This window comes from Drosophila suzukii, chromosome 3, assembly GCF_043229965.1.
Source record: "Drosophila suzukii chromosome 3, CBGP_Dsuzu_IsoJpt1.0, whole genome shotgun sequence".
Lineage (NCBI taxonomy): Eukaryota > Metazoa > Arthropoda > Insecta > Diptera > Drosophilidae > Drosophila > Drosophila suzukii.
This window is the reverse complement of record NC_092082.1, coordinates 92,386,037-92,400,143: the sequence shown is the minus strand read 5'-3', so window position 1 is coordinate 92,400,143 and position 14,107 is coordinate 92,386,037. Positions and strand designations below refer to the sequence as shown.

The window sequence follows — 14,107 nt, the reverse complement described above, 5'->3', positions numbered from 1 at the left end:
TGATGTTTGGCCAATGGTTGCGCCCACCGCCTGGCGAATGATTATGGCCAACGTGTCGTCGTATGGAGAGCAAATATTTGCACACACCAAATGCTTGATAAATGCTGCAATCGCCCCCGGGACAACCAGACACCAGGACCCATGGACAGCCGATGAAAACCATGGCCACGGTCACATTTCCATTTCCACATCCACATTTTCCCCTTGACATTTGCGACATTTGGCGCTTTCCCTTCGGCCTGCTGGCCATTTTCCACCGGCGTTGTTTTAATTTATTTCGCTTGATGTGCGCGCATAAATGCATTAATTGCTCGATGCATTATCCATTAGTTGAGTGGGCAGCCCGAGTTCACAGTTTTCAGCTCGTGCATCTCAATTCGCTTCATTTGTTGTTTATTGCATTATAATTATGCGTCTGTGTGCCTCAATTAACAAATTAAATTTGCCAAATTCAATTTACCGAATTTATGGCAGACCAAAGGTTGGGATGGCACAAATTAAATGCTTAAATGGTTAATGCAAGTGCAGACGGGAAAAATATAGCTATTAACAATTAAAGTGGCTTATCAGTTTAAATTTGTGATTTAATATTACAATCTGGCTTTAAAATGCTTTTCTTAACTATGTTCATTTATGATATTTCCAAGGTGACTTAAAACTGCACATCCTCTAGAACATATATTTCAACTTAAAATGGCAACATCCTAATGAAATGCATTATTGTTTTATTGAACAAAAATTGTTATCTAATTAATATGACTTAAAATCATATTAGATAATATTTTAACTAGTTTCTTCTTACCTGGTTATTTCCTCCAGCAGTTTGCAGGGATCAGCAGCATAGAACTTGACGCCGAAATACAGGTCATAGGGATCCGATTTGGGCTTGAGTTGTCTTGAAATACGCGACGCAGGATCTAGCCAGTGCTGTGGGAAAATAAATAACAAGAGGGATAAATTCAAGGACGGAACACAGGTCGTATGAGCAACCAGGAGAGGAAAGGGTTGTCCTGGCAGGACCAACGAAAGCGAAATTATACAACTTGCCCCGCAGCCAGGGGACACTCAAAGAGTTGCCTTTGGTCTGGCTGCCCGGCTTTTTGTTTTCATTTTTCCACGCGCCTGAATGAATTTCAATGAAAACGAAAATGAATTTCCAAAACCAATATGTTTGCCCAGCGGAAGCGTCTCCTCTGGTTTTTTGCTCTAGCTCCACTCTGCACTTACCGTCTGATTCTCCTCGTCTATGTAACGTATGCCGAAGTATGAGGTCTCGATTAAATTGAGCCTGGCGAAGACGACATCCAGCAGAGCCTGGCCGGGCAAATCATCCTGAAAATAGACAAGAAAATTGCTGTTAAAACAGAGCAGAGTCCTGGGGATAAAACAGAGCGATTCGAGGGGGCAGGAGGGGCAGGAGGAGCAAAGGCAAACACTGGAAACACTGGCAAACTGTTGAGCCATTGAATGGCCACAGACACGGTCCTCGTTTTCATCCTTTTCGTCCTGCGGCCCGGCCCCACTTTTCCATCCGGCTGGATAAGTCCTCCGCCGACAAAAGTGAAAACTTCCCAGTGACAATTATTCAATTGGAAAATTGCTGCCTTTTTTTGTGTGCCACTGCCACTGCCCCCAGCCTCTTGCCACTGATAAAATAAATGGGGAAATAAGAAAATGCCCGACCAAACAATTTATGGCAAATCGAAGGCGGCCAAAGTCGGGCAATCAACAATTTTGCTGTTGGTTTAATTTAATTTGTTAAAGCTTTAAAATGCCAATTCCCTTTTTTCTCGCCCCGCCTGCCTGCAGTGGCAATAATAAATTGAGTTTATTCTCTGGGGAGTTCTCCGAATACTGGAATCCCGGAATTCTGGAAGCCCCCTGGATACCCCAAAAAAGGTGGCCGCAGCTGCAGGAACCGCAAAAAGCACCCAAACTATGGCCGTGGGGCGTGCTATTGTTAACCGCAAAGGCAGCTGCCACGCCCCCTGTTTACCCGCCGCCCCCTTTTCTGGCAGATGATGCTCCTCCTCGATTGTCTGCAGTGTCTTCCTCTTTTTTTGTATTTTGGAAACTGACCAGCAGACACTGACTTTTGCCTTTTGTTGTTTGTTCGACCCGCTGCCATGTTTTATTTATGGTATTTCTGCCTGGTCGAAGGATCCCTTTGGGGCATCCACATCCTCATACACATCCTCATCCACATCCTGCACACGGCATTTCCCTTCGCATGCACGTTGGCCTGCTTTATTGTTGTTGCGTAATAAACTTAATGGCTGGCAAGTGTGAACACACTGGGATTGCGGGAGTGGATACCCGGTGTAACTGCCAGTTTACTCGCAACTCCGGCTGAACTCGTTTTGAATTTATGTTAAACATTCTGCTGACCTCAGGGCTTGAGTTCGAAATCGAGCTGCTTAACTCGCCGTCTGGGAATTGTAAAGGCCAAAAGATGGAGTCGAACTGGGGGTTGTGCAAATGTATATATTGGAAATGATATTTGATATACATGGTTTCGAAGTGCTTGTTACATATTAATATTTATTTGCCTGTTTTCTCGATTCCATAAAACATGAAGTGGGAGTAAAACATACAGATTGTATTGTATACAAAAATTACTAACCGCATTATCAGTTAAACCATTGACATGGTAAAATGTCTGTTTATTTCGATCACTTAATATATTTTTGATATGCCAAATCTTTTCAAAGGGCTTTCGATTTCATTTTATTTACCTTGAAACATTTTCACATCCCCAGAACACCCACTCGATAAGGGCATTAATCTCTGTATGACAGCACATTCCATTTGAAAGGGTCGAGCTGGGTTGATTTTTGCATGAGCTCCAGGCCACAGGACGAAGGTTCAGGGATTCGTGTGCGTGTGTGTCGAAAACTAATTGCATTTGTGCCTGTGACTGCATTAGATGACAGTCGTTAACAGGACGAAGTGACACAGTGACAGTGAAGTGACATCGGCAGTGGCAAAGTGAACGTGATGTTGCAGTTGGGCAGCACACAGCCACCTCGTCCTGCAGTCCTGCTGCTCAAATTGCATTACAAATACGTGAAGTGAACGTGGGCAAGGACATTAAAACAATGGTCTGTGAAATTTCCTAGACAAGTCATGTCCTTATTGTTGGCATCCCTCCTCCGAAGCTCTTGTTCATGCTTTTACCATAAAACACAGAACACGAGAAGAAGAAAAGTGCATTTTAAAAATGCATAAGAACCATGAGCGTTCATCATATTGTCGGCTGCCTGCCGTTTACTTAGTGAGAAGAGGAGCTAATAATGCATGTGCACGTAAATGGAATTCCCAATGAGGTGGGAGTGGAGTGAAATTGTATCCCTTAAAGTGAGGCATCTCTATCGATCTGGGGATATTGGATACCAGACCATCTTTCCTTCGCGTTTCTGGAATACCAAACAATAGACAGCCCCAAAACAACACCCTTCCTAATGAACTAGTCGTTCAGCGCCTAAGTTATGGCCAAAAATCAACGTAAACACGTAAGGACCGCAATTAATCACAGGGGTTTTGCCGGAAAAACTTGTGCAAACAAAAGTGTTTGGGGTCCCAAAAGGTTTTCCAGATCCAGGAAAGCTGTTTTGGGGGCGGAATTTCCACACAACTCACTCACTGACAGAGTTCAATAAATTAGATTTTCCCCGAACCCGTGACGTAGATGATGTCTGGGGCATCAAAGGATGAAGGCTCTGGATGATCCTGATGCTGACAGCGCAGCAAAATGAGGCGAGGATGGAAGCGGAAAAAAATAAAATTAAGGAGACGCCGGATGTGCCTTACGATGATTATGTTAATGCTAATGATGATTAGGTCTTTGGCTAAAATGTCTTAATCAAATTATGCTTACTTTGATGTTGCTGGAAGGACCTCCAGCCGCCTGTAGCTAAAGGACATCGAATCCTGGCCAAGTACACTTAATGAGCTTACATTTTTCGCCACCCCCAACTGCCTCTCAACCTCGATTGCCTGCTTTTCTTGTCAGCTGACGGCAACACTAAAGAGGGAAAATAAGCAGGAAGTTTTTCGCCATGCAACTTAATTAGAGAGCGCCAAGTGGTAAACCGGAAAATATAGCACACATGTCTGGCCACCAGCCAACCCCGGCTAACTTCCCCTTTTTTGCCACCCCCAAAGGACACTTTTCGGGGCAAAAAGGAAAATCCCAGCATCGCGTTTTGGCTAAAACGTAATCAGCGCTGTGTCTTGGCAAACTTTAACGACGTGACTAACCCAATTTCGGCCTTTCGCGAGTGCAGAAATCCTCCGCAAGTTTCCGGGCTTTAACATAATTAACACACATGCTTTATGCTTTCAAAGGATGGATTCCCCAGACGCACCTGCCTGTCAAAAACTACTTGAAATTAACTTAACTTCAGCTGAAGTATGAGTAATCTCAGTTCAAGCACACAAAAAAGTTTGCAAAAGTTATCTAGACAGGAATTTTAGTAGGTCAAATAAATATAAAAGTCATACTTAAAGTATGCAGCAATATATTTTTATTCCAATCCTCTGATGCAGCTTACTTTTAGGCACCGTTGTTAGTGATTTCAAAACTCCAGTGGCTTCTGTGGCACTCCCTATATGTGTGTACATGTTTTTTAGGAAACACAACACTTTTTCTAGTAATATCCAGTGCAGCCGGATTATATCCTATTTCCTGTGTAAGCTCATTTGCTGTCATTTAAACTGCAGGGCGGCTAAGAAGAAATGCCGGCTTATTGCCCTTGCAAAAGTAGAAAAAGCAGAGACAAAGCTGGCTGAAATGGAAAATAAAAAGCAAATCCAAGTCGCCGGCAATGAGGGTCAGGTCAGATGTGGGAAATGATGCCCGGCATCTGCTCCCAAAAGGCTTCGCCATCCACGGGTCGTATACTTAATGCCCTCCATGCTATGCGAGCTGTGTGTGTATGTGTTTTAGCCTCTCCAATTGCATTGTGCGTATAATTGCGATGCTTGGCTTAAACGTGCGCTGACCTCTGACAACAAAAAATGCACACAACACTGGGAGGAAAAAGTAAAAAAATAAAAAACAGATGCAGAAGAGAGCTGCATTCGTTTGTGTTTATAACGGCATTATGAGTCTTGAGCTCAGGGCAGAAGCAGAAGAAATAAAAATAAAAGCCAGAAAAAGCAAACAAACGGGGCTAAAACAGAGAGAAATGGGCAAAAGGACAGGGCGAGTGCAATGTCACAGACAAAACGGCGACAAAATGAAAGAAAAGCAATGGCAGCAACATCGTGTCGTCGTTATGCACAAAAAAATACAAAAACCAGCAGCGCTTCCAAATGCTAAAGCAGATTTATAGCCCCCCTTCTCGAGACCCAGATCCACCCTGCTCATCCCATATTGGCGCATCTTCACCTAACTGAAAAACACATTCAACAAACGAGATTTGCGTAATTCCTGCAGCTCAGCGCCGAAGAGAAGGTTTCTCGTCTCTACTCGTCTCGTTTCGGTTGGGTTTTTGTTGTCTTGTTGTTGCCGGTTGCTTGTTCTTCGCAATGTTTGTTGTCAGACTGTTTGTTGTTGCAGTTGTTGTTGCTGGGGATGCTGCCTTTTGAGATTCCTGTGCCGTGTGCGGGATACCCTGCTCCAGGTGGGGATAACCACGATTTGGTAATAGCACGTGTCCCCCGGGGAACTCAGAATCTTCATCCAATTTTATAATATCGTATCCAAAAGATATCATTATAAGCTGCATACAATTCTATATATGTCTCAAATGGGTAACTTCGAATGTTCGTCCAATTTTATGCTATTCGTTTCCGCAATATTGCTTTATAAGGTGCATACTTTAGGTATAAATCAATATGTATATGCTATTAAATTAATCATTAGATAACCTACATTTGCTAAGCCATATTTAAATTACAAATTACTATTTTAAGTTCAACAATGATCAGAGTAAAAAAAAATTTGCAATATGATCCCTGAACTTACTGTATACACAGTAAATACCGTAAAACATATCAATATGTTTACATATATGTGAGTTCTAGATATTATTAATATATTAAATATTATTAAATTGTTGTTTACTTTTCATTATAGAGCACCTTAACTGAACGGTTTCCCTCAAAAAACTACCACTTCTAGTTTCTACCCTATTTCACTTAATTCTTTTGATCCTCCGCTAGATAGCATAGTTCCTCCTGGGTACCCAGGGTATCTACAAGTCAGTTGGTCCCCTAGAGTCGACTCAGCTCCTTGTTCCGCAGCTGCTGGCAGTTCAGAGACGTCGCTGTCTGTTTACGAGAGTTTTATTTCGCATGCCACGCCAAACAGCAAACTCCAAACTCCAAACGGCAAACGGCGAACTGCAAGCGGCACAAAGCCTGACAACGCTAGATGCGGATGGCTGGGACTCAGCCTCTGACTTTGGCTCTGACTTTGGACTCAGGTTCAACATTCAACATTCAGTATAAAGCGTCGCATCAGCATCGGCTTAGCTCTGGCCCCGGCTTCAGCTGCGGATTCAGCTTTTGGCCTTAGCTGCAATATGAGTTGTGGGCCCTGGTACATCATCGTCATCGTCACATAGCGGCACTCCTCATTTTGTTTTTCCAACGTTTTTTCTGCCATTTTTTGCGGCATGTTTGGGCTGTTTTTTCTGGGTTGCAGTCTCGGCTGGTTTTTTTTTGGCCTGTCGTCGGTTGTCGCATCTTTCCGGCACATATTTTTTTTGGGATTCTCTTTGAGGATAGCTTCCTTTGCAGTGCTAATTCGAAGCTCTGGGCCATGCTATCGATGCATCTGGGCGTTCTGCGCTCTGCTGTGAAGCCGGTGAAATATTGCACGTGCAACTGTGCAACTGTTCAGATGTTCAAACTGTTCAACTTGTCTCGCGCTTTTCCGGCTTTTCCGGCGAGAGCTACGACTTCCGCCGCAGAGGCATCACTTGCATTTTCCGCCACGGCAATCGCACTAGCAATCGCACGACGTCTGTGCAAATGCTGGATATCATTGTTTGGCTGGCAAATATTTCTGCGCTTATCCAATGGCGTATGGTGGATGTCTATGTCTGCACTCAAAGAAATCTATCTATGTGTATCTATAAAAGGAAAACCTTTTTTTCAGGGAAATATAAGTCTGCCTTAAAAATGGTTTGATATAAAAATAAAGAATATAAACTGGAGTTCTAAAATAACAGGAAAGTAATTACTTAAGTTATCTTCAGATATATTTCATTTAAAAAATCTTCTAGTATGCCAAGTCTGTGCTATATGATTTTCTAATTAATCATATATGCCTGCCTGGTTTTCGGATCCCCCACATTACAGTTCACTTTTCACTTATCATGCCTGGGGATTCCCCCTTTTTCCAGGTGTACAAGTTCACGCTCACCTTGAATTTCTTTGGCGCTTTGTTCGCTGGCCCATTCAAACGCTTGGGCAAACAAACGGCGGAGCCAACTGACAGCAAAGAAGTCGGGATTCCGGGGGACTCAGGGGTCGGGTTCGGGGTCTCCGGGAATGGACGTTGGACGTCGGACCACCAGGTGAGTGAGTTATCTGATGGCCGTCAAGTTGGACCGCCCGCCATCCACCACCACCCACCAGAAAGCTGGCCACCCGCTGCTGTCTGTCCGTTCTGTATTTGCGTTTAAAGTTTTTTTGATTGAATTGTTGCAAATTGTTTGCAAATCTATTTCGCCGGGGTCCCTCTCTCTGCCACAGCCGCAGCCTCAACCGATTGAACAATTGCTTTTTGTCTTTTGTCTGGGGCTTTGGCTTTGTGGCCACGCAGATACTCGCATTCAGATGGCCAGATATTCAGATATAGCCGCCAAGTCTCGACTTGACACTGAGTTATGGTTCTGACAGCTGCGAAAGGCAACGAGCGGGCGCAAAAAACTCTTGGCCAGTTTTGGCTTGGCTTTCCAGTTTGTGTTACCGAATTTCAGTTTTCTGTTTTCGGTTTCTTTCAAGGGGCGCTTTGTTAATCCTATTATCCAACCGAAGCGCAACTTCAGCAACAGATAAAGTAATTACCCCAGCTGCCCCAAAAAATGCCAAAAAAAGAATGAAAAGAAAAAAGGGCAACGCCGGAAAACTGTTTCGCTGAGTTGGGCGAAAAGGTAAAACATTTGGGCCTTTTGGGTCTAACCTTTTGCCTCCTATTAATTACGTCATTTAATACGGTCGAAAGAGGGGGTATTGTGAATTTTGAATTTCGCTTATGCTTTCTCCACAGAGAAAAATATTAGGCTGTTATGAAACTAATGTTTTTGGCAATATTGATTATCTTTAAATAATTGTGAGATGGCTTGAAAATATATAATATATTAAGTCGAAGCCATTCAACTAATCATTTTGTATGTGCCCCAAAACTCGAAAACATAATCCATTACCTCGGTGTATCTTTACCGTTATTAAACATTTGCCATGGAAATGCAGCCATTTTCATTCCGACTTCATGGGTCAAATCAATGGCCTGGCCTTGGCAAATGGCCCAAATTACCGTCTATAACTGCTAGCCTGGCCAACGTTGAATTTGAGCACACAGATACTGGGATAGCTGTACAACCAGATACACGGATACAGGTGTGGGTGCTGAAATCTAGACGCCGGCATTTATTTAGCCATTAAACACGCTTCATGGGCTTTGCTTATTTTCATTTTCATTATCAATTTGAGCGAGCTCTGTCCGGTTCTCTGGTGCTGGAAATAGCGGGGACTGTAAAAAAGCTTTTAACTTAATTATGTTGGCCATAAACTGCAGGTTTATTTCGGCCAGCAATGACGCGAGCTGCGAGTTGCGGACTCTAATTAAATGTCGCTCGGGGGCCCGGCCAACTTCTGGCCCCAAACTGTAACTCTAGACCCCAGATAGCTATATGGCAATTTCGAATTGCTGCCACGAAGTGTTTGCTCGTGAAGCACTCGAACTAACCATTTTCCATTCCGGCCTGTCATTGTGGCCGGTGTGAAGTGAGCCGAACTGAGCTGAGCTGAAGTGTCTGCCGAGGAATGATTTACATAAATTCTCCAAAGGCACCCTGTATTGACAGAATCAAGCGCTGGACAAACAATGCCCACACACTCCGGCTCGGAACGGCTTTAACCGTTAAGAAATAATTATATAACCTTATCCAGCAATAACAAGCTTATGCCATTCTGGCCGCCTCAAGTGGCAAGAAGTGCCAGGCCGATCTGCTTCGCAGCCCGAGCACTTGAAAAGTGGCCAGGTCTGCGCCCGACTTGGCCAAAATGTCATTAGCATGGTAAGCGTGATAAATGGCCCGCAGACTCACAGATTTCTGGTCTATATGCTCACGTAGAGTTCCCAGTTCCAGTCGGGGCATGAAGTCGTCAAAATCATTTGTCACAGTTTTGCCAGCCTTTAAGTGACTGGTCTCCAGGGTCTCGATTTCGGCGGGTTCAACTCCATTTTTCAGGCTTTTGTCTCGGCAGCTTTAAGATCTCTTGGAATTTGTGTCAGACTTTAGTGGTGGACTTTGTGGGAATGCTTAAGGAACCAGAAACTTGGGGTCTCTGAGTTTCTGATTTTGACCAAAATGTATTCAACTATTAAATTAAGTTTTCGCATTTGTTATTTTGGCCTTAATTTCTTTAGTGTTGAAAAAATGTTTCTTTATCTTTATTCCGGTTTGGCTGGTAAATATTTTATCAGTTAATGGTAATCCTGCAAGTGCTTTACTTAATTATAATACCTATGAGCTTTGAAGGTATTTCCAATTATATACTCTTTATAAAAAATAATCATTTTTGCATGAAAAAGTTTACTTGTTGCTTAATTTAAGTTTCCTTTTTTATTTGATATTGTAATTTTTTGACATTTAGCTTATGGCATTTTTTTTAGGCTGATTAAATTAATTACAAAGGGGTTTACTGGCATTTTTGTGGCTTTTGTTTTAAAGCTGCTTATGAAGTTTTTTGTAAATCAAATTACCATGTAGTACATATGTACCTAAGCTTAAAAATGATTCCATAACCACATTTTAAATGACCGCAAAAAAGGTTGGCAATTAATAAATCCCACTATGATTCAGCTAAATTAATTTCGAGCGAATTTCATTCATAACATTGTGGCTTTTTATTTGCGGGTATATCTGCATGAATTTGTTTGTTTGCCGCTTGTCGACTTAAATTTAATCCGCAAGATAACGCATTCCGAATAATCACTCATACGCAACGATTGGCGCAGCTCTTGTCGTGGCCATGAAATATCGATTACGCAACTGCAGGGGAGATGTGTACTAGGGTGTGTGTTGATGCAGCATTGACTGACTGGGCGCCACATGAAATGCAAAACGAGTCAACATGCGGTCTACTCTGCATCTCCCTTTTTTCCCTATATAGGTACATATATCACTATATCTACAGAGCGAGAAAGTATCTGAGTAATGTGAAACAGATATTCAAATTCATCTAATACTGTGCGTGTATCAGCAGAGCACCAGCAGAGACTGAAATGGATAATGTATAGAACATGTATGGCTTAGATGGGCTTTTTAAGATCCCTGAAAGGTTGTTTAAATTGTTCTACTATTAGTTCAGATTAATTTAACATTATTTTTAATAGCAATCATATGAACCCATCTGCTCCAAATAAAAATCAGATCATCGCATTAAATCCTTATTTTCTTTCTGTGTACATCTTTATCCCCCTCCCCTGACTTGTCTTAATGGCAGACTGCAGCCGTTTGGGGGCTTTAAGTGCGTGCGTTTAGTGCCATCGGCAGCCGTCAAAATCAACACGGCCAAAACGACAACGTCGCCGTGGCAAATTGACAGACAGTCTGCCTGGCCGCTTCCCAGGTTGCTTTTGCCTCACTCCTTGGCTCTTTGGTCTTTGGGTCGTGTAAATAAAATTACGTTTTGAGGCTGGCGGCCACACGCATTTTCCGCTGCCTTTTTTGCATATCGGGCCATCGTCATCGAATCGACGCTGCGCGGCTCTTTGAGTTTTCATTCATGGCTGGGCTTTCGACGTTGTTTGTCGTGGCTTTTTCTGGGTTTTCGGAATTTGTCGGCGGCGGCGAGTCTTTTATCAATCATGTGGTGACTCGCGGTGAGTCGCCCCGACCCGCCAATAATGACAAGCGATAAGTTGTGCCAGCTATTATAAGTACTTGTTCCCTGTCCGGTTTTTCAAACTCATTAATGGTCACCCCCGGGGGCGAAAAAACAGCCACTTGGCCGATGTCAAATGGTGACCACGCCCCCTAATGCCAGCGCCCCCGGCTTCTGGCTGAGATCTTGTAAAATTATTATAAATCTCCCCTGATGAGCTGTGATTATTAGCGTTTTACGTGCTCCAATTTTTGTACATGCCTTGCAACACACGCCACAAGTTTCCAGTGTCATTAGTCAGTTCCCGGAACGACTGAACTAGTCTGTCCTCGTGGTTGAGTTCCCGATTCCCCGGATTCCCGACTCTGGATTCCATCCCACCAGTCGATCAATCAGGCAGCAGGCTGCAACAACTCCACGAGTCGCCCGTGGCCATTCACTGGTCCAATTACCCTGCACACACTGCACAGCCAACTTATGTGGTACAGTATATGTGGTGCATATATGGCCCGACTTCACGGCATCTGAATAATTAACTGGCCGCCCTTTAAGTCGCTGCTAATTATGTCGCAGACCTCACAGGCACTTCGCATCGGATATGACAAGAATTTGCATTGAATATGATCGGGCATCATGTTGTAGTTGAACCTTATCTCGAACATCAGTTGCACATCAGCCGATTACCCTGAACTATCTATGGGGCATAACCTTCAACGAGGTTATTTTTCAAGATTTTATGCAAATTTCATGATTTTTAATGGGTTTAATTGAATCAAGGTTGCACTGAAAAGTATTTGCCAGTTAGTTGTATTTCAATCAATTCCAGATTACTTCGAATATTCACATTTCCTAACTTTCCATTCAATTATTTTTTTGATCACAGCAAGTAAATAGTTTTCCTGGCCATTTTATGCTTGTGATTTATCCCCAATCGATATGGATGCCATCGAGCTATTTTATAGCATTTTAATGAAATTTCCTCAGAACATTCATAACTGATTTATGCCCTCGACTTAATTCCAGGAATCGGAATATTTTTCAATTAAAAGACCAAGAGAGACAAATACAAATATGCTGGCCGGGGAGTTTCCTTTTTCATTCGGATTTTATTGGGACAAGATTTTGCAAAGGTCTGCTGAAATCAAAGAGCCGAAAACCAGGCCAGCCAGAGGAATCACAACAATTTATTTGATTCGCCCGCACCATGATGCCAACTACGAGATGGCGTGCAAAATCAGCACAATTTTTCCCAGCCAAGCTGGATGTGTGGGGAAATGGAGACAAAGGGATACGCCGCCTGGCGACCCATTTAATTTGGCAAACGTGAGCAGTTTTAAGCCAAGAGCGATGGAACAGCGACATCTGCGGCGATGGACGTGTGAATGATGACACTTTGCATGTTTGCCAAGTCACAAGGCCCCGCACTAAATATTGATGAGCATGGTGTAGGATGGCTGGCACCCCTAAAAATCCGAGGCACGTGCAAAGTATGCAACACTTTTTGTGGCTACAAAACGCTCTTCAGCCTCATCATCATCATGATGACATAGGGGTGAAAGCGAAAGAGTTGGCCGTGTTTATCCAGGGAGAAATGGGAGCTGTGGGGCCGACTTACCTTGATCTCGTGTATAAACTCGGTTTCATCCAGCAAATTAATGCGCACGGACATAATCCGTGATGGGCGACAAAGGCAGTTCATGTTTGTTTTAGCCTTGCTTCGGGCCCGTTGACAAGATTAAGTATACGCCGCGGTGTCTCCTGGCATTTTCTGCAACGAATGGAAAAGATAGAAAGTGGCAATTAATATCGTGCAGCTAATTAGCCAGCAATTAGTGGGAATGCAACTGCAACGGGCCAAACTGGTTTGTAGTAAGTAGTAAAAATGTCTGGCATTTGCGCGTAGTTAAAGCCACTAGGCCTTGTTTTAATAACTCTTTTGGCTTTGGCGTTTATCTGGCCGACAGATCAGCGGCAAGAGCAACATCAACATCATCATCACCGGCAATGACAGTCCAACTGTCAGCGGTTGCCGCTCCCCAGTCGGGCATTACCATTATAATTTTATAATTGCGGTTGTTTGCCGGCGATAAGTTTAATATGCATGAAGTGGAAGAGAAGAATCACCTACGGCATACGACACACACAGCACCAACAAAGTCACTTAAGCGGATTAGTTAAAGGGCTCTCAGTGTCTCTGTAGTGTGTGTGTGTTGGCCAAAAGCAGATTATGTCATTAGAGCCATAGTACATAGAGTACGGGGCCCCCGGGAAAAGATAGGTGGGAAAAGAGGAGGAAGCGCCGGGCTTTAGGTTGCCATCATATCGGTTTGGGGCCATCATGACGAAAAACGCGCTTCAGGGGAACCTGATTCAGCGGAGAAGCCCCCACAAGAAGAAATGCGGCTGATAAGGCCCGTGTTCTAAGCCCACTTAAGTATGATGGACAACTGCATGTGACGCCCCCGTAAAGCAATGACTAACACGTTAAGATTGTGTTCCTGCTCAAAATCAAATTCGACAAAGACTAGTCCCAAATACCAACATTTCAATCGTTGAGCCCATCAAATTAGTTTGAGCCCCAAACAAATTAAGTCTGCTGCCATATTCCACACGCTGATATCTCTCGGCAACTTCACACAACATTCGCCGACATTCGCAGCTGGATTGGAGAAAGAAAAAGAGTACGGTTCGCCTTTTGTAGCGGCTGCAACTACAAAATAATTAATGTGCACTCGCATAATGAAAGGCAGCCGAGTCGGCAAAGGCAAAGGAGCAGCTGAAAACATGCCAACTTTTCACACATTTCACATGGCCAGACCTCAAGTCTGTTGTTTTGCATACACGGGTAGAAAAGCAGGTGGATACTCGTTTTTCTGGAAACCCTAGGCGATGTAACAAGGGGTAATAGTCATGTCAACCGGAGCTCTGCCGATAAGCTCACAGTATACTAATGTGTATGTATATTTTATTGCTTCATATATCAGCCTTAAAAGTTCTGGTTCATTTCAGAGAGATATAGATTTATATTAAAGATACTTAT

At 43.4% G+C, this 14,107-nt stretch overlaps 1 protein-coding gene across 10 annotated transcripts in view; it reads right to left on the bottom strand.

Moving 5' to 3' along the window:
* Window positions 1-14,107, bottom strand: part of LOC108010771 (band 4.1-like protein 4) — a 58,696-nt gene that overhangs the window by 20,350 nt on the left and 24,239 nt on the right. For all 10 annotated transcript variants that reach the window (XR_010654181.2, XM_065865345.2, XM_065865347.2 and 7 more), the window contains exons 2-4: window positions 12,683-12,835; window positions 1,228-1,332; window positions 803-927 (exon numbers count right to left, since the gene is read on the bottom strand). Coding sequence is in view for 9 of the 10 variants with exons in the window: in XM_065865345.2 (XP_065721417.2) it covers window positions 803-927; window positions 1,228-1,332; window positions 12,683-12,766 (314 nt within the window). In the remaining variant the exon portion in view is untranslated. The remainder of the gene's footprint in view (window positions 1-802; window positions 928-1,227; window positions 1,333-12,682; window positions 12,836-14,107) is intronic.